General features: G+C 43.8%; 1 protein-coding gene across 1 annotated transcript; it reads right to left on the reverse strand.

The window, feature by feature from the left end:
• Positions 1-245: 245 nt before the first annotated feature.
• Positions 246-20,916, reverse strand: LOC146341736 (vomeronasal type-2 receptor 26-like). Its single transcript, XM_084807638.1, has 3 exons — positions 20,629-20,916; positions 4,170-4,245; positions 246-1,150 (listed from the first exon to the last, which is right to left on the reverse strand). Exons 1-3 carry the CDS (start codon positions 20,914-20,916, stop codon positions 246-248), a joined length of 1,269 nt encoding a protein of 422 aa, XP_084663764.1.
• Between the last annotated feature and the right edge of the window lie 468 nt (positions 20,917-21,384).

Below are 21,384 nucleotides of genomic sequence, written 5' to 3' on the forward strand. Positions count from 1 at the left end.
CCAGTACAGTGGACCTTATTTGGGAGCAACCCCCATTGAACTCAGTGAACTTGAGTTCGATGGCCTTGTAGGCCCCTTCCAGCCCTACTATTCTATGACTAACTTCTATGTAAAGAAGCATAGAATCAGATTCCACAGTAGTTAATAGAACAAACTTTCCTCAGTTGTGAAGTAGATTCATTGTTTTTTCTTCATAGGCAACTAATTATTTACAAAATTAGAATACAAGCCTGATTCTCAGATTTTTAAAAAACTGTTAGTTCTTTTGTTATTATTTGTTCTCTGTTGTTCAGGCTGGGCTGGAACAAAATGATGTAGCATTTAGGGAAAAAGATGCAACCCAGTAAGCCAGCACTGGAAGTTAGAATGGAAAAGATCTCCACAGCCACCAGATATTTTCCTTTGGTACTCAAATAGGCTGGAACAAAGGAGAGCCAAACAGTGCAAAAGACCAACTTGCTGAATGTGATGAACTTGGTTTCATTGAAACTGTCTGGCAACTTCCTAGCAAGAAAAGCTACTGTGAAGCTGACAATGGCCAGGAAGCCCAGGTAGCCCAAAACACAGTAGAACATGGTGACTGAACCTTCATTACATTCTGCTACAATTTCCCTAGTCAGTGAATGCATGTCCGTATCAGGGAATGGAGGAAATGTACCTAGCCAAATCATGCAAAATCCTGTTTGAATGAAGGAGCAAGAAATGACTATCAAATTTGCCACCCCTTTCCCCACCCATTTCCTCATCATGGAACCTGGTTTGATAGCCATGAATGCCAGAAGCACAGTAATGGTTTTGGCCAAAAGAGCAGAAAGAGCAACAGAGAAGATGATACCAAAAGCTGTTTGCCGAAGGAGGCAGGTTATCTTCCTTGGCTCGCCAATGAAGAGCAAGGAGCAGAGGAAGCAAAGAAGGAGGGAGACGAGGAGGATGTAGGTGAGGCTCCAGTTGTTGGCTTTGACTATGGGAGTGTTATGGTACTTCACAAATGTTCCAAGTACCAAAGCTGTGATCAGAGCAAAAACAACAGCAGTCAAAGCTAAGGTGATCCCCAAAGGTTCCTTATATGAGAGATAGCTTATAACCTTGGGAATGCATTGGTCTCGATCCAAGTTTGGGTATTGTTCTTCTGGACATCTGACACAGGAATCTATGGAAAGCAATAATAATAATAATAATAATAATAATAATAATAGTTACTTCTGGTAAAAGAAAAAATGGACATTTTAAAACATTTGTTATTGTGAATTTCAACAAAATAAACAAAAACATAACAAAACCAAAAAATATAACAACATACTCTAAAGTCCTTAGGTTCAAATATTACCACATTCTAAGGGGGCGGGGAGGGAAAAATAGATTACACATAAACTTCAGTAAAAGCAGATTAGATATCCAAATATAAGTCCATTCCTACGTGACACCTATATACTACTCTTTCAAATGTTGCTAGAGTTGTTAAGTCTTTAATCCATTGCATTATAGGTGGTGAGCTGTTATCCTTCCAGTACTGTAATATCAGTCTTTTAGCAGCCAAGGGGGCACAAAAAATCCATTTACACTGACCATGTGTTACATTCCAAAAAAGCAGGTAAATAGTTTAAAAGAACATGTACATTAGTAATATCAAAGAGTTTTCCCATGCAAAGTTTATCTGTATGATAACTTCTTCCCAAAAGGAGGCAACTATTGGGCATTTCTAAAACATATGAATAAAAGAAGCATTAAACTGCATTACACCTCCAACAATTAGCCAAGTTTAACAAACCTTTGTTAAACAGATGTTGTGGCATCCAATAGACCTGAAACAAAAGTTTTTGTTGAATAAGATGTAACCAGAGGTCCTTGGAGATATCAGATACAGACACCAAAACAGCAGTCCATTGATTACACAAAAATCACGTTTGTTGTTGTTGTTGTTGTTTTTACTGGGAAATGGCGGCGGCAGCAGCCGGTCGGAAGACCGGCCGCCGCCGCCGAACCACTGCTGGGAGCCTCCAGCACCAGGGACATTCGCCAAAAGTAAGTCCCATTCCGGGGGGTGGGGGGGGTGGCGGACCGTTTCTCCACCAATTTCAGGGGGCTGAATGCGTTGGCATTCGGCCTCCCGGAGATTCGTGTAGAAATTCTCCGACATCCCTAAAAACAACAACAACAAAAAGTGATAGGCTACGTAAAGATTTATGTAGCCTATCATGGCTGGATTTTTTAAAAATACTGTGATAGGCTATGTAAATGTTTACGTAGCCTATCACGGCTGAGTGAAAAACAAAAACCCAAAAACTGCGCGTACGCAAATGGCGGCGCCCATGGGCACCGCCATTTGCGTTCCTTATTTTGGCACGTCTAGTCTACGTAAACATTTACGTAGACTACGGCGAAAATAAGGGGAGCTCAAATAACATAGACGCTACGGGCCATGGGCGCCGCCATTTGCATACGCGCGGGGTTTTTTTTCACTCAGCCGTGATAGGCCACGTAAAGATTTACGTAGCCTATCATGGCTGACTGCAGGGATGCAAACAGCGGCAGCTACGGCCGCCGCCATTTGCGGCCCAGCCGGCCAGGATTCGAGGGTGGAGGGACGGAGCGCCTACCCCCCCAGCCAGAATTTCGGGGGGGAGGGACGGAGCGCCTCCCCCCCGGCCAGAATTTCGGGGGGGAGTGATGGAGCGCCTCCCCCCCACCGTGAATCAAATTTCGATACAGGTAAGAGACTTTCTTACATCCCTAAGTCGTCCCAAAACTTCACAGTGATCATCTCCCAGTCTTATTGACTTGGAAAGCCCCGCACCCCTATCTACGAAGTGCCAATCGCTATATCCCTATGATAGTCCCTGAGGGGGAAGCTCACCGTCATGTCAAATGGACCCCAAGGATGAACAGCCATACTTGCATCAGACAATGTGCAAAACATTAGGACATCTATAATACTTAACACCCAAATAATGAGCCCGGTGGAATTATATCAGGAGTTAGCCTGAGAATTGAAACAAGCCTTCACTCGGAGAGTAAGGGTGCCTCAACAATGGCACCATCCACCCTCGAAGCCCTGGTTCAATAGGGAATGTGTTCAAGCAAAAAAAGCCTTACAGAAGCCCTATCAAAAGTATCAATTTAGTTCTGATCTGAAGGCAGCTCAAGAACTTGAACAGAAAAAATCCTACAAACAGCTACTGACACAAAAGAAAAAAAAGGCTTGGAAGGAGAACTCTGTGAAACTGATTCAAACAGCCAAATCTAAGGACCCGACCATGTTCTGGCGGTTGATAAAGATCTTGCCAATTTGTGGACCAACATTGCCAGACTGTTATATTCATCCAAAGGCTTGGGAGAAGCATTTCCATCATTATACAAGGATTCTGATGCTGCCCATGTGGCCTGGAATATTGAGCTTGAAGATGGTCCGCCTTGGCCCCCGGTCTTGGCTTCAGAAATTTATGATCTTGCTGCCCAGATGAAAGCAGGCGAAGCACTGGGCGAAGATCTAATCCCTCCAGAGGTAGTCAAAAATAACTTAGAATGGTGGGGCCCGGCTCTAGCATTGCTATTCTCCTACATTGACATGACTGGGCAGATACCAGAAGATTGGGGCTCTGCCATTATTGTTCCTATATTCAAGAAGGGAAAGAGAGAGAACCCCACAAATTACAGGCCCATGAGTTTATCAAGTACTATTGGTAAATTATATGCCAGGCACTTATATAGGAAGCTTAAAGACTGGCTGGAACAGGATATGGTATTGGTGGAGGAGCAGGCAGGCTTCAGGGACGGTCGCTCTACCATAGATCAATGCTTGGTACTACAGCATCTCATCGAGAAATACATCTCAAACAAGGTCACCTTGCTCTATGTAGCCTTTATAGACATTAAGACAGCTTTTGACTCTATCTCGAGGGTCAAACTATGGAAGAAATTAGAGGCCTCCAACATTGATAGGCACCTGCTCCTACTCATTCAGACTCTATAAAGGGACACCTCCCTTAAAGTCAGATGTAGTGCTCTCAGCCACCTTACAAAGGCTGTTCCAACAAAAAAAGGTGTAAAGCAAGGCTGCATTCTTCTCGTCCCACTTTTGTTCAACTTCTACATCGATTCAATGATAGCCCAGCTAAACCATACTGATTTTCATCCCCCCAAAATTGCGGGGAGGCATATAACTACTTTACTATATGCAGATGATGCCGCTATTGTCTCAAGGACTCCAATTGGGCTTACAAGAACATTGCAGAAGTTGACTGAATACTGTGAGGAAGAAGATCTTATGATCAATTATCAAAAAACAAAAATCATGACTTTTGCAAAAAGACCAAAAATCAGATCATGGATGATAAACCAGCATAAGATTGAGCAGGTCTCCCAATTCAAATATTTAGGGGTAGCAAATGGTTCCAGGAAGGCTCATGGAGAATATGTGGCATTAAATGCACAGAGAAGCTCGTCAGCAATAGCACAATTTATGAGAACGCAAGGAGACCGCTATATCCCTTTAGCCCTAGGGGTGGCGGAGAATTCCGCCATGGATTTCAGTGACGCCGAATGCACTGGCATTCGGCCCCCTGAAATCTGTGGTGGAACGGCCTGCCCCCCCGCCCCCCCTGCAGATCCCCCCCAGGACGAGGCTTACATGGGGCGGATGTTCTGGATGGCGGTGGGTCCGGCGGCGGGTCTGGCGGCAGGTCTGGCAGCGGTGGCACCAGCTGGTCTTTCAACGGGCTGCTGGGCCTGCCATTTGCATCCTGGTCTTTGCCGTGATAGGCTACATAAGTATTTACATAGACTATCATGGCAAGCCAATAATAATAATAAAAAAATGGTGTACGCATTTGGCGGCTACGGCGGCCGCCATTTGCGTTCCCTTTTTTTTGCCATTTTAGTCTAGGAATATATTTACGTAGGCTATTACGGTGAAAAAGAAAGGGGAACACAAATAGTGTAGTGGGCGCTATTTGCATTCCTTTCCCCCCCGCTGTTTTAGCCTAGGTAAATATTTACATAAGCTACTACGGCAGAAAAAAAAGGGAACACAAATAGCGCCCACTAGGCTAAATATTTACGTAAGGTATTATGGCAAAAAAAAGGGAACACAAATAGCGCCCACTACGCTATTTGTGTTCCCCTTTTTTTTCCGCCATAATAGCCTACATAAATATTTACGTAGGCTAAAATGGCGAAAAATAGGGAACGCAAATGGCGGCCGCCGTAGCCGCCGCCATTTGCATATGCCTTTTTTTTTTAATTGGCTTGCCGTGATAGGCTACGTAAATACTTACGTAGCCTATCATGGCAGCCTGGCTGGACGCAAATGGCGGCCGCTACAGTGGCCGCCATTTGCGTCCTCATCAGCCAGTCTTCAGCTGGAACTCCGGCTGCGGACAGCCCTGGCCAGCTGCTCCATAGAGCTGCCACAAAGCAGAGCCGGCCGGGCAGGATTCCGGTGGGGAGGACCGGATTGCTTCCCCCCCATCGAGGATTCCAGGGGGAGGGACGGAGCGCCTCCCCCCCCCACGAATACAATCCAGGGAAAGGTAAGTGACTTTCGTACATCCCTATTTAGCCCTCCAAATTATACCAAGCAAAAGTACTAGCGCAATTACGGTATGGGTCTCAATTGGGGCCTTTCCCGAATACTAGGGATGTACGAAAATTCTGCCACGGATCTCAGGGATGCCAAATGCCAGCGCATTCAGCCCCCTGAAATCAGTGGCGAAACAGCCCGCCCCCCCGCCCCCTGGGACGAGACTTACCTTGGGCGGATCTTCCTGGCGGCAGCGGCAGCGGCCGGTCTTCTGACCGGCTGCTGCCGCCGCCATTTCCAGTTTTTTAAAAAAACAACAAAAAAACGTGATAGGCCAAATAAACATTTAGATAAAACTATCACGGCTGACTTTTTTTTTTAAAAAAAAATGCGCATATGCAAACGGCAGCGGCCATGGCCACTGCAATTTGCGTTCCTTATTTTGGCACGTCTTAGTCTACGTAAACATTTACGTAGACTAAGACGGCGAAAATAAGGGGAACGCAAATCGCGTAGACACCACGGGATTTGCGTTCCCCTTATTTTCGCCATCTTAGTCTACGTAAATGTTTATGTAGACTAAGACATGCCAAAATAAGGAACGCAAATGTTGGCGGCCATGGCCGCCGCCATTTGCATACACGCTTTTTTTTTTAAGTCAGCCGTGATAGGCTACGTAAACATTTACGTAGCCTATCACGTAGCCTATCACGTAGCCATTTGCGTACACGCTTTTTTTTTTCTTTTTTAAGTCAGCCGTGATAGGCTACGTAAACATTTACGTAGCCTATCATGGCTGACTGCAGGGCTGCAAACGGCGGTGGCTATGGCCGCCGCCATTTGCGTCCCTGATAGCCAGCGGCCGGATGTCTGGCTGCTGGTGGAGCCGGCCGGCGACTCCGCAGAATCACTGCGGAGCACAGCTGGCCAGCCAGGATTCCGGGGGGGGGAGGAACGGAGCGCCTCCCCCCCGGCGAGGATTCCGCGTGGAGGGATGGAACGCCTCCCTCCCAATCCTAAACATAATCCACGAAAGGTAAGTACCTTTCGTACATCCCTATCCAATACCCAAACATTAGAATACATACAATCAAAATTTTTGAGGGCAATACTGGGTGTTCCTAGGGATGTCTCCAATGCAAAGATAAGATTAGAGACTGGCCAAGTCAAAATTGAAGCAAGGGTCTGGGTGGCTATTCTTGTGTACTGGCTTAGACTGTCATATTTTCCTACTGGCGTTGCCCCACTAATTTTGCAAGACGATTTTAAATCCAATTGGATTCAGTCAACTGAACAGAAAATAGCTTTCTTGGGGCTTCCCTTGCGAAATATGGGTTTTGAACAGGCAATGGAAACTATCAAGCAGCGCATTCCAGATACTGAGAGACAAAGTGACCTCAAGAGTGCCAAAGAATTCTATTTCAGGGAGGACTACAGATACATTGTAACAGCTGCACCCTATCTTGAACATCTGGAACTGCATAAATATAGTAGGGCATTTACCTTAAACTGTCTAGGGATGGTACAAAAAGATCCCCTGGTCAAACCACCTCTGCCCCTGTGGCATGGAACAGATAGAAACTACAGAGCACGTTTTGCTGTGGTGTACAGTTTATGGAGATATTCGTGCGGCATCTCCCCATTGATGAATCACTTTCCGGGACGTACAGGCGGACAATATGCCTACATATTGTTGTCTGACACTAATTCAACATTTACATATAGTGTCGCCAAATTTTTTGCAGCCGCAATAGTTCTTCGAAGAAGGATGCTGAGGGAGCTCAGACTTACCTAGCTGGATGAAAGACAAAGTCTGGAGAGTAATGCCATTCACCCAATATGGCTCATATGCATTACATTAGTACTCCACTGTGTTGAAGTGTCTATTTAACTTGATTGGGGATATATGGCAGATAATTTTAATGTAGTTCCTTTTCTGAGCTGGTCTTTGACCATAATAAAGTTTTATTCTATTCTGTTCTGTTCTGTTCTGTTCTATTCTATTCTATTCTATTCTATTCTATTCTATTCTACAATAATGCCTAGCTTTCTCAGTCTGTTTAATTTCTCTAACACATGATGTAGTTGGCAACTTTACTTCTCGCTATCGGGTGGGCCAAAGAATTTTCTGAGAAAATTTGAAAATATTAAATATTAAAACCCCACCGAACTGAACTGTGCCAATTTTACAGTAGAAAGCATGATTAACTGCTCATTTATGGGAGTTCAAAATTTTATATATAACATTCAGCAGTTTGACAGATATTGTCTGTTTTTTCCCCATAGACTTACATGGGGTTCACTTTGTAGTAACATTTCTTCATTTATACAGTGTTTTTTTGGAAAACCATTTGTTGTCTTTGGTAAGGGAGAAGGTGTAGCATGTGCTGTGCTCCAAAATAAGTATAAGGTATTTGTAAGTTTTGAAAAAAGTGTGATTCTTCTAGGGATGTCGGAGAATTACTCCACGAATATCCGGGAGGCCGAATGCCAATGCATTCGGCACCCTGAAATTGGAGAAATTCTCCGACACCCCCTCACCCCCCCGGGATGGGACTTACCTCGTGCGAATGTCCCTCGTGGCAGTGGCTCCCAGCGGCGGTTCGGTGGCGGTTCGGCGGCGGTTCAGCGGTGGCGGTGGCGGCCGGTCTTCTGACCGGCTGCTGCCACCGCCATTTCCAAGTAAAAAAAAAAAAAAGTGAAAGGCTACATAAAGATTTACATAGCCTATCACGGCTAGATTTTCAAAAAACACCGTGATAGGCTACGTAAATCTTTACATAGCCTATCACGGCTGACTTTGAAAAAAAAAAAGCGCTGACTTTGAAAAAAAAAAAAGCTATTTGCGTTGCCCTTATTTTTGCCGTAGTCTACATAAATCTTTACATAGACTACCCGTGCCAAAATAAGGAACGCAAATGGCGGTGCCCATGGGCACCGCCATTTGCGTACGCACTTTTTTTTTTTTTCCCCAAAGTCAGCTGTGATAGGCTATGTAAAGATTTACGTAGCCTATCACGGTGTTTTTTGAAAATCTAGCCGTGATAGGCTACGTAAATCTTTACGTAGCCTATCGCGTTTTTTTTTTTTACTTTACTTTTTTCTTTTGCGGCAGGAGAGGCAGGGCGCTCCCGCCCGGCCAGAATTTCGGCGGGGAGGGTCGGGGCACCTCCCCACCCGCCAAGAATTTCAGGGGGAGAAATAGAGTGCCTCCCCCCCGAAAAAAGCTGCAGGACCAGGTAAGGGCCTTTCGCCCATCCCTCTTCACTCCTTTTTAGTTTATGGAGTTTGATATGATATTATTCACAGGATGGGAAAGGGAATTGAATGCAGCATGAGTGCAACCTCTGGTAGAATAGCAGCATATCAGCCTTGATTGACTCTGATGAGCCACTATAGGGAGATTCTTTCAGAGGGGACAGTGAGTAGAGAGAAGGACAGAGGTTATAAAGGAAAGTTCTGCCCAGCCAGTAGTTACTTGAGAACCAATTGTCAGTAACTGAGGCCTACAATTACTTCTGAGTCCTGGCCTACATAACTAGAGACAGTTTTTATTTTAAGAAATGACTTACCTTTACAAAACATATCACTATTGGACTCCTTTTCTTCTTTCCATTTTATTTTATTTTATTTTATTGTTTAAGAGACTTACTTTAAATCATTTATTCATTTGGATATTGTTGCTTCCTCTCCCTATTCCCAGCCCTGTTAAGTAAAATCTGTTTCTTGTTTTATCAAGTGCTCAATGGTTTATCAAGTGCTGAAGGGTTCCTGGTAGGATGGAAGCATGGCACTTTAGTCCTAGTCAGCATCGTTCTCCCTCATTCACTACTGGCTTCCATTTGACTGGGGGGAATCTACATGGTGATGCTTTCTGAAGCGTTTTGTGGTTATATCTGGATTTTCATAAAATCGCTTTGGTCCATCAGTGGCACATGAAGCAAGAAGAGCAGAGTATATACTACCTAAAACCTGCTTTCATGGGTCACATGGCACTTGAGACAGCCATACTTTGCGGTTGGGTGGGTGGAGTCCAGCAAGTAGAACTGAACATCATCAACCGTGTAACTGTTCAACCAATGAGAAATGCTTGTTTCCGCCTGTGTTCAGGCTCCCTTGCTCAGAGAAGTTTAGTGGAAGCACTGAATTAAGCCCCTGTAGTTTGCATCTCTCCTATCTCATCCACCATTGGGATATTGTGAAAGGTAAAAGAGCACTACTGCGATATTGTGAATGGTTAAAACAGTGCAGCTACAGATTGTAAATGGGTAAAGGAGGCTACTATGATATTGTGAATGGGAGAATAGAGCTACTGTGACATTGTGAATGGTAAAAACAGGCTACAGATTGTGAATGGGTAAAGCATGCTAATGCAATATTGTGAATGGTTAAAACAGTGCTACTGTGATATTGTGAATAGTTAAAACAGTGCTACTGAAAAGTAGTAGGGAAAAGAAGCCTGTGCCCAAAATAGGGATGTACGAAAATCACTTACCTTTTCGCAGCTTGGCTTCGCGGTGGGGGGGAGGCGCTTCACTTTCTCCCCCGAAGTTCAGGCGAAGGGGGGGAGGCTTCCCGCCTCACCCAGCCGAAATTCAGGCTGGGGAGAAGTAGGGTTGGCGGAGAATTTCTCCCGAAACTTCGGGGGGCCGAGCGCCAACGTGTTCGGCCCCCCGAACAAGTTTCGGGAGAAATTCTCCGCACCCCCCCACCCCCCGCACCTCCCCGGGACGGGACTTACCTTTGGCGAATGTCCCTCCCGGCGGCGGTTCCAGCCGGCGGTTCGGCGAGTCTTCGTCCGGGGCGGGAGCGGCAGCCAGTCTTTCGACCGGCTGCTGCCGCCGCCATTCCAATAAAAGAAAAAAAATGCCCCCGTGATAGACTACGTGACGATTAACGTAGCCTATCATGGCTAGATTTGCAAAGTCAGCCGTGATAGGCTACGTAAATCGTCATGTAGCCTATCACGGGCGACTTTAAAAAAAAAAAAAAGCGCGTACGGATAATGGTGGCCCCCATAGGAAGCTGCCATTCCCGTTCCTTATTTGGTCGATGTAGTCTATGTAAAGATTACATAGACTACAGCGAAAATAAGGGCAACACTATTTGCGTTGCCCTTATTTTCGCCGTAGTCTACGTAAAGATTTACGTAGACTACAGCGACCAAATAAGGAATGCGAATGGCGACTCCCTATGGGGGCCGCCATTTGCGTTCGTGCTTTTTTTTTTAAAAGTCAGCCCTGATAGGCTACGTGACAATTTACATAGCCTATCATGGCTGACTTTGCAGATCTAGCCGTGATAGGCTACGTTAATCGTCACGTAGCCTATGACGGGAGCGTTTTTTTTTTGTTTACTTTTTAGTTCGTGGCTGGGCGAGGTGCCTCCTGCCCGGCCTGAATTTCGGCCGGGCGAGGCGAGAAGCCTCCCCCACCAGCCTGAATTTCGGCCGGGCGAGGCGGAAAGCTTCCCCCCCGGCCTGAACTTCACGGGGGGAGCAGCGAAGCGCCTCCCCCCCACTGCGAAAAGCTTCGAGGACAGGTAAGGGACTTTCGTGCACCCCTAGGGAGAAGCGCCCCGTCTCCCCGGCTGCGAAACAAAAAGTAAAAAAAAAAAAGACCCCGTGATAGCCTACGTGACGATTTACGTAGCCTATCACGGCTAGATTTCCAAAGTCAGCCGTGATAGGCTACGTAAATCGTCACGTAGCCTATCACGGGTGACTTTGAAAAAAAAACGCATACGCAAATGGCGGCGGCCCATGGGCGCCGCCATTTGCGTTCCTTATTTTGGCACGTCTAGTCTACATAAAGATTTATGTAGACTACGGCGAAAACAAGGGCAATGCAAATAGCGTGCCCTTATTTTCGCTGTAGTCTACGTAAATCTTTATGTAGACTAGACGTGCCAAAATAAGGAATGCAAATGGCGGCTCCCATGGGCTGCCGCCATTTGTGTACGTGCTTCTTTTTTTTTTCCCAAAGTCACCCATGATAGGCTACATGACGATTTACGTAGCCTATCACGGCTGACTTTGGAAATCTAGCCGTGATAGGCTACGTAAATCGTCACGTAGCCTATGCATGGGTGTGTTTGTTTGTTTTTTACTTTAGTTTTTTTTGTTTGCAATGGCGGCAGCGGCAGCCAGTCGGGAGACCGGCCGCTGCCCCCACCTGCGATGAAACGCTGCTGAACTGCCGCCGGGACCCACCGCCGGGAGGGACATTTGCCAAAGGTAAGTCCCGTGCCGGGGTTGGCGGAGGGGTGGCAGAGAATTTCACTGCCGATTTCAGGGGGCCGAATGCATTGGCACTCGGCCCCCCAAAGAGTCAGGGAGCAATTCTCCTCTATCCCTAGTCCAAAAGTGTCCTATGGCAAAAAAAAATGGCAAAAAAGAGGGAATGAGGGAGGGGAAGGGGTGTCCCCACCCCTTGACTGTCACTGTTAGGTCACGCAAACACCCCTAGGCACACCCAGAATTTAATGTGGGGGGATGGGATACATTGCAGCAGAAATGCGTGGGAGCCATGTTTAAGGAAAACAATGCACTAAAACAACTTTGTGAAAACGCGTGGTTTCCAGAGGGAAGCTGCAGGGTTGCTGCAGATTGATGATAGCATCACCTGTCATGAAGAACCCCAATGTGCTCTCGCTCTGCACTAAATCAGCCATGTAGATTGGGCCTAAGTTTGCATATATGATGTTATACGACGCTGTTCAGTAACCTTTGAAATCCAAAGTCTGAAACCTTTGTGTGCTATAAATGCAAAAACTACTTTAAAAATAATTTTAAAGTAAAGCACTGTTTCTCCATCCCTCTCTGTCTCAGTTATTTCACTCATTCTGCCCTATGAGGAAATATCAACCTAGTATACAGGATTTCTGTTTCAGGATTACAAAAGTAACCAAAAGCCTGTATGGGAGATGCACAGGAGGAGAACTAAGGAATTATTCACCTGTAGCTTATCCTGCACTGTGCAGGGGGTTGGACTAGTTGGCCTTCAAATTGGGTACTTGTAATGTTGAATGGTAGCTTCAGCTGCATGACAGACTCTATGTGTCTATTTCAGTGAACAGCAAATCTGGGACTTAGGTCCACCACTCTGCCACTGACAGCCATCCAGCTCCAAGGTAGTGGTGAAGCTGCAACTAACCATAGGATAGGATACCATTCCATATGCATATTGCCTAAATAACACATCTGTTAATGGCATGGCCCTTAACAGCCTGGCATTTTTTACTTGGGAGAACATGGAAAACCCATAACATAACATAACAAAAGGGTTTTTTTGTTTATTAAATTATTGTCAACAGCTGCCTACATATATCTCCCTTCATTTCTTTACCTGCATTTTCCAGTTAAAACGAACTATAAAACTCTGTGACCAAAGCCATGACCAAGCATCACTTGGCCTGAAATGGAAAGAAAGGTTTACATGCTTCTGCAACATGATCTCTAGCTGTAGCATGATATTTGACTTGTTTCCACTTCCATGAGTCCAAAAACCATAGTAATTTTCATTGTATCAGTTTTGATAACTGTGGTATGATATATAGTATTCTTGACAACACTGAAGATTATGCCTCCTACCCTTCTGATCAGAAATCTTCCCTTCTGGACATGGAGTACAATCATAACAGCAAAATGGCTCCCCTTCCTTCTTTTTCCTGATGTAACCGGGACGGCAGTTGTCATTACACACAGAAATGGGCAGCACCTAGTCAGAAACATCAGTGGGGAATGGTTAGGACTGAGAAAAATATGTTTTTGATAGTTGTGGTTTCATTTGCTGATGTAAAGAAACATGGTGTTCTAAATGGGGTAGATGATTGTATTTATTGATTGATAATATTTGCATACCACTTGATATACTGAAATCTCTAAGCAGAAGGCATACAAAAGTATTAAAATCACTGTCCAAATACAGTGTTAATAAACAATTGCAATACAATAACGAAAAATAAATAAAAAGCAACAGTAAAATGGAGCAGGGACATTATAATTAGTTACAAGCCAGCGAAAGCTTGCGTAAATAAGTACATTTTCAGTAGACTTTTTAAAAGCACCATATTTTCTGCTTCCCAAACCAAAAGGTGGAAGGTGTTCCAGAGGGCAGGTAATCTGGGAGCATTCTGTTGGTCATGTAATGGAGAATGGCAAAGCCTCCTCTGAAGATTGTAAAATTTGATGCAGTATATATGGGAGAAAGCGGTCTGTGGAGTAACCTGTTTCTGATGTATTTAGGGCTTTGTATGTCAACAACAGAACCTTGAAAATGGTTGTGAAATTAATAGGTGGCCAGTGCAGTTCTTTTCACACAGGTGTAATGTGCACATGATTGGATGCCCCACTGAGCATTCTAAATGCTGAATTCTTACTAGCTGTAGCCTCTGAACCAGGTGCAAAGGCAGCCCTAGAGTGCATGACAGTAATCTAATTGTGAGGTTATGAGTGCATGAACCACTGTGGGTAAGGCAATCCTGTCCTGGAACAGGCATAGTTGTTGCACCAGCCAACGTTAGTAATGAGTGCTGTCAACCATTAAGGACATATGGGCCTCCAGGGACAAAGATGGATCCAGAGAACCCCCCATACTGTTCCTTCAGAGGGAGTGCAACCCCATTCAGAACAAGTAAACAACTCAATTTCCAGACCTGGGAGCCTTCCACCTATAAGGTTACTGTCTTATCAGGAATCCTTCTCAGTTTATTGGTCCTTATGCTGGCCATGACTGCATCCAGCCACCAGTTCAGAATGTGAATGTTCAGATTAATTCTTAGCGTTTTGGAGCTTGAGTGAACATGGAAAGCCCTTGACACAACATGTTCAATTGAATGGTTTTTTGGTTATTGAATAAATCTTATTGTTGGGATTTAAAAAACAGCAAAAAACCAACAAAACACATTAACAGTACAAGACAAATTATTGTCTGGCAAGTAAGAAAGAAATAATGGCACATATGCATCTGTGGCAGCATACATACATCAGCATTACAAGCTGTGAAGGTTTGAGCATTACAGAGGCAAAGGGAAGAAAGGTCAGGCTTAGAGGCCTGGGGTTTTTTTTGGGAGGGGTATTCCTGAGAGGAGTGATTTCATTTCCCTAGTTAAGTTTCATTTCTTCAGGTTTGAAACAGTACTTTCATTTTGAGGGAGGATGGTATAAAAAGAGAGTCAGAAAGACCAGACAGTAAGAGCAGAGTTGAGAAGACCAGAGCCTGAAGAGGGAGCAGGAGGAAGCAGCCTGGAGAAGTCTAAGTACAGCTAGAGTAAAGGAATTTGTGTTTTGCAAGTTTTATTTCTCTTAATGCCATTTGTATCATTCTGCTCCATTGTGTAAATACCTTTAGTTGTGATTTGCTTGCTTTAATTTACCAGTAAACCAGTAAACCCTGTGTCTAGAGTGTCGATCACCCTATGTCTACAGCCTAAACCCATGGTATTGGAAAGGGGAAGGTAAAAGAAGGAAGCAAGTGATCCTTAAGGAGTTGCTCAGAGGGTCCAGGTCATAAGGGGAATCCTGACACAACTAAGAGAGAATGTCCAGGATTTGTGTGTGTGTTTTTTTAAGAGCCTAAAATTGTCAAGCTAATTCCAAGTTGCTCACCACTGATCTTGAATAGTCCCCGATATTGACTTGCAAGGCATGATTAACACCTTGTGGAACTGTTCAACTAAATATGCTGTATGTGTGTGTCTGAATGAAAGAAAGATGGGGGAAGTTAATTGTAGACATTACTAGAGTTAGAAGGAACCTGGGATAATCCGTCTGTAAGTGTGACTCATGATTGTGTACAAGGTATCAGGAATTGCCTCAATTCCCTACCCCTGCAGTGTTCTGTCCACATCTCCACCCACTATTTTAATGTTGGGGAAAAAAACTGGAAATAAATGCCAATAATCAGTAATGTCAGTTGCCTTGAAGATGAAACCAAAAATTGAAAAATTCAAAATATAACACTGATATCTTATTGCTAATGCATTATTTTAAGTGGAGTATGATAACAATAACAAACCTGGTCCAATAATGCAAATGAAACAGTAGGTCTGGCTAAGTCAGACTCACGTAAATTATTGATCTACAATTTTTCATATTGAACAAGATGCTTTCTATCTCACCTGTTTAAACTTTGTAGGCCATACTATGCTTTTATCATGGACTGTTAACTTTTTTCCAGGAGGAGCTTGTGGAATGAAACTTCCAACTTTAATTCTCACAAAAGATTGATTTGGGAATGTTACCCAATTTATAACATCAAATCCTGTGACAACTTCTCCATTTTCATTAAACTGTATTCTCTCTCCTGCATTGTTGTTGAATGAGATGCCCCTTAAGAAGGGATGGAGCTAAATTCAAAGGGGAAAGGATACAAAGGGACAACAAAGTATTTTTACTATGACTTTGACAAGTAACTATCCTAGATGCACTGAGATTATTTTACATCTGTTTGGATCTAGCCACCTCTAGGCATTCACTCAGTGTTCTGGGATTGGAGACCCCTAGACAAAATCTGTCCTTTGAGAAGAGTTGTATGTCTTCAGTTGCTAAACTAATGGAGACAGGACTTTTGGCAGGCAATTCTGGTGAACTGGGGATTGAGGCATTCCTCAATCCCCAGTTACATGCTCTCTTAATGTAAACCCTTCAAAATAAGTCACTAATCAGGTGTCAATATAAAAGGGGATGGAGACAAAGTTAGATCAGTTAAACCTAACCCTAATACATCATATGCTGTAACTTCAAAACATGATACACTGAGAGACTGGGAAGAGCTAAATGCCTGACATGTATAGGGGCATGATACAGTTGAAACGTTTTACATGGATTTAGATAGGACTGGTCTGGACAGCTAACCTTCCCCACAGCCATCTCCCAGTCCAAACAAATAAGAGATGTGCCTTTAATTGAAAATACCTGCCATGCCTGCAGAGTCTGGGAATATTGCTTCCTTTCAGCCACCAATGATCTGTGTTTGGATCTGGCTTCATGCATGGAATGTAGAGCATTTGCCACAGCATGGGCAGCATTGTAAACATTGTAGCTGTGACCAGTCATACTCATTTCAAAGAAAGTTCCAGGAAGGCTCTGTAGTTTCTCCTCTCCACTGCAGTCTTTTTTGGTCATCTCATTGACACCAGGATTTTTAAATAAACAATCAAAGGCATTCTCCCAGAATACCTTGATAAAGCCATCTTCTTTTACCCAGGAGGGATTTACACTCTGAAGAAATTCCTGGAATCCTAATGGTTCCTCTGAGTGAACTGCAAATGATAGCATACCATGGAAGAATTGTATATCATGCCCCCTTAGACTGGTGCTTGATGTGAAATCCCAATATGTTGTCATAATCCATACCTTACTTATATGAGAATCTAGGACTGCTTGTTGAAGAACCCAGCTAATTTTAAGTATAGATGGACGTGAACTATCGGCAAGAAATACGTGGGCTTTATTTTCCATGAAAGCTGCATTTTTTTCCAGTTCACTATGCAACAACTCTTCCTTTCCATCAGTTCTTGTTGATGTTTGTATTTTTTGTATAAAAGCAACACAGATGCCTCCCTCTGAAAGCAGTGGCACTAATTTTTGCAAACGCTGTTCTCCATAGGTATTATCCATGGAAAAAAGCCCAACCCATGTCCATTTGAAATGCAGAAGTAACTGAACAATCCCAGTGTACTGGTGAGTCTCATTTGGAACCATCTGGTATAATGGATGGAATACTGACTTGTCACCCAACGATGGGGAAAAAGATCCAGAAGTGAGCTGAAATAGAACATTCCATTTTATTATTAATGGAATAAAGTTGTGTGTGCAAAATGGCTGCATTTGAAATCATTTTTGCCAAACATCTCATTGGGTAAATTGCCTATATGTATAAATGGGTTCTAGATCTCATAAACCCCAGATTAGTTGGCACATCAGTGTCTCACCTGTACAAATTTAAGTTGAAGACTGAATTATGTCCCCCTGCCCCTGCTGCCCAAATATAGAAAATTATCATGTCAGTTTATTTGGTGGAAATTAACAAAGAAAGCAAACAACAGCATTCGGCAATAGGTAAAACGTATTTCACATTCTGTGCTAGAATACTTGGGCAAATAAAAACATCATAGCCTGAATCTGAAAAGACAATACAGTTGGTTCCTGGTGTGCCTCTCTGGAGGTACCTTCTATAAACAGGGTGCCATGTCAGAAAAGTCTCTCTCTTTGGCCACCACTATTCTAATTTGAAATGGTAAGGAGACCTGAACAAGAGCCTCAGATGAAGAACAGTGTTTTGTCAGGCTTATGTTGTAGTCCTCTATGCACACAGTTCCTAAGCCATTTAGGACTGTATAGATAAGTACCAGCACTTTGAATCCTGCCTAGAAACATATTGGGGACCTATGTTGCTGCTCATGATTGGGTGATACAACACATTACACCAGCCCTGTCCCATGTGCTCTGGCTTCCATGTCACCTCTGAGTCCAATTCAAAGTGCTGGTTTTGACCTTTAAAATTCTTCACAGCTTCGTCTCTTGGTACCTGATGGAATGTCTATTCTCTTATGTGCCTATCCATGCCCTAAGATTATCTTCAGAAACCCTGTTCTGTATGCCCCATCTATCTGAAGTTTGGACTGTGACCACTAGACAGAGGTCCTTCTTGGTGATGGCTACCCAGTTCTGGAATGCCCTTCCCAGGGAAGCTCACCTGCAGCTGCCAACATTGTATTCCTTTGGCAACAGGTTAAATATGTTTGTTCTCCTATGTTGGCTTTTATACTGGATTTTATTATGCTGGTTTTGTCTTGATGTTTGCGGCCTTCTTTTATATTTTAGTTAGATTTTATGGTATAATTGCCTGTTTTTTGTTTTTGTTTTTAAAGAAAAAGATTGTGTGACATCTCAGGAAGTTATTTGATAGGGACCTCATAGATATAAACAAATAATAAATACAGAAATGGCAATAGCGTGATCATGCCAATCTTGGTGCTGCATTCTGTGCTGACAGAAGCTTCTGAGAAGTCTTCAAAAGCAGCGCCATGTAAAATGTGTTACAGTATTCCAACTTAGGCTTAGTAGTTCATGGGGCCAGGCTACCTCTGTCTAGGAGATGTTGTGGCTTGCCCATCAACTTAAATTTGTGACTGTCACTGTATGCCACATAATAAAGTGTGCATGCATTTCAAAAACAAATGAAAGTGTAAGATGCACCCTTGTTTGTTTGACATGAGTTATTTTAATATAAAAAGAATGCAAAAAGAGAGAGAGAAGATAAAAATGAAAGTGAAAAACATTTGCTGGCAGAGTTGGAAAGGCAGAATTGAGACACGTGCTGGCTTGAATAAAGCCACATTTTAAAAGCTTAAATCAGGATCTGCAAAGAAACTGAAATTTATCGGATAGGTAAGTCAGTATCTACAGGTGACTAGCCTGATGTTTATTTCGGTGAGCCATATTCCATCCAAAAAAAGGGGGGGCTATTTGTTCCCACACCCTCTTAGCCTACATCTATGCTTGTGCAGAGTGTGGCCTCCCTGATTCATCCCCTCCTGAGCACCACAACTCCTGGTTGATGATATAGGTTAGCCACAAAGGCTATCCATACCCTATCTATGGGCCACACAGCCCTGATTGGCACTGTGACTGTTCCCAAGAATTGCCAGTCAATTCGCTGGTGGGACAACTATCTCCCTGTAATAAAAGCTCCAATCCACCTGACTCTCCTGTTACTGGGAATATTTTGCTCAGTGAGGCAGGCACCACTGTGCCTACTGCTGCTGTTGCTGCCACGCTGCACAGACTAGGAATAGGCTCCTGGTCCAGCAGCATCATTTCATTAATTGTTCACGAATGCAGGTGCACAGAACATGTTTAGCAAAGGCTTCCTTCCTGGAGGGTTCTCTCCTCTGAAACTTGGCAAAATTTGTAAATAACAACAATAACAGTAATAATGATAATAAATAATGGCACAGGCTTTGTGAAGCAGGGGCAGTTAATGGCTGTCCAGCAGCCTCATCTCAAATGCCTCCGGTGTGGGAGAGCCCACTACCTCCCTAGGGAATTGGTTCCATTGTCATATTGCTCTAATGGTCAGGAAATTTTTCCTGATGTTCAGCCATGTTAGCATGGACATGATCAGTTTTACCTGCAAAGTGTTGCACGCATTGGTCAGATTCAGCTACTGTGGTCCAAATTTGTTCTCATGGCCCGTCAGTACTGTAATAGGCCTTTGCTCAGAAAATATCTACCAGATATCTCTGTGCAGTCACAATGTTGGCCGAAAAGAACAATTTCTTTGCCATGCTTGCTGCCATGGAACAGGCATGTTTTGAGTTTTCCACCTATGTTAGTCTAGTCACCACCCCATCATTTTCAGTTCACATTCATTTTCATTTTTCTAATTTATGAATATTATTTGGCATGTATAAGCCCCTAGGAGAGTAGTAGAATGCTTGACAGTGGATGGAAGACACAAAAATTACAAATAGGAGAAACATGCCACCGTCTTGACTTCCTGCCAATAGTATGATAGTGGGAAGTGTGAGCATTAAGACTTCCTTCTGAATCCTGCATGCATGAGGGTGAAAGGGAGTTGTCAGAGTCAAATGCCTGTGAAACTCTGCCTGTCTGTCTGTCTGCTTGCTTGCTTCTCACTTTGCCTGGGATCTATCTGCTCCTATAGGGTTTTGAGCCAAATGCCAGCTACATGGCCAGTCTCTCTGTCTTCCCTACTACCTCCATGAGATTAAGTAGACAAACAACATCTAAGCCAGCCTTTTTCTTTGCCTCAGGCTCTGTCTGCCTCTCTTTGGTTCTGAGTCCAAATGTTCACTGTCTGCCGACTTGTCTCTTGTTCACAGTTGCCAAAAACCAGATGAAACTTGCATCTATGGGATTCACAGAATGCAAATGCCAAAGGTCATCATCTTCCTGTCTGCTTTTCTTTGCCTGGGATTCCCTCTTCATTTTTGGGACCCAATACCAGTGAAACACCTGCTTTGTGGAAACACTGACTGGCTACTCTGCTGACCTGTGTCTCTGAGTCTCTGGGCCAAATGTCAAAGCCTGCTCCTACAGCCATTATGGGGTGAAGGAGCCAACTCATGTCTACAAAACCTACCTGTGGAATCTTGTAAATCTCTGAGATTGTGGCAATCTCAAGAGAGATGAGAGAGTAAATTCCCCCAATGATGGCTATCAGATTGTTCTGCACATCACACTTGTAGTTGGGTCGGAACCTATGCAATGTGGAAAGTAGACCAAGGGTGCCCATATTAGTTATCTGTGGATTGTGGTAGCTCTCATAGATGTGAAACCCAAAGGTGACATTAGTTAAGACTCTGGGATTCTCGTTGATCTCCTTTAGAGCAAATACCAGGGCTAAGATATGCTGGTAGTTCTTCGGCATTACACTGTAATAAAAGATACACACTCTGTAATAAAACAATAAAAGTAGCTCAAGCATCTTAGAGAAATAGAATTTCTTACACCCTTGATTATCTCTGATGGGACATTGATTACTTCTAAATTATGTGTAGCAACAATGCTCCACACTGCATTAGGGTCAGTGTGGTACAGAGGTTAGAGTGTTGGACTGGGGAGACCCAGGATTGGGTCCCCTCTTGGCCATGAAGCTCACTGGGTGACTTTGCACCAGTCACCACCTCTCAGCCTAACCTGTCTCACAGGGTTGTTGCAAGGATAAAATGGAGGAGGAGGATCATATGCACCCCCTTGGGCTCCTTGGAGGTAAAGGTGAAATATAAAGGAAATAAAGAAATAAAGCTTTCTGATGCTGCTCTTGGAATTCTACCTGTAAAAACACAATTCCCGGCATAACTCCGCCACCCCTCACTGATGGATTTATTAACCACTT

The sequence above is a fragment of the Heloderma suspectum genome, chromosome 6 (assembly GCF_057233095.1).
Source record: "Heloderma suspectum isolate Gila_16-S chromosome 6, 16-S_ref, whole genome shotgun sequence".
In the NCBI taxonomy this organism is placed as follows: domain Eukaryota; kingdom Metazoa; phylum Chordata; class Lepidosauria; order Squamata; family Helodermatidae; genus Heloderma; species Heloderma suspectum.

Coding starts and splice junctions, on each gene's coding strand:
- LOC146341736 (XM_084807638.1), bottom strand. CDS start 20,916: ATGCCGAAGAACTACCAGCATATCTTAGCCCTGGTATTTGCTCTAAAG. Junction 4,246..20,628: donor AGATTTACAAGATTCCACAG/GTAGGTTTTGTA, acceptor TCTTCCTCACAG/TATTCAGTCAACTTCTGCAA. Junction 1,151..4,169: donor AGCGGCATCATCTGCATATA/GTAAAGTAGTTA, acceptor TGCTTTCCATAG/ATTCCTGTGTCAGATGTCCA.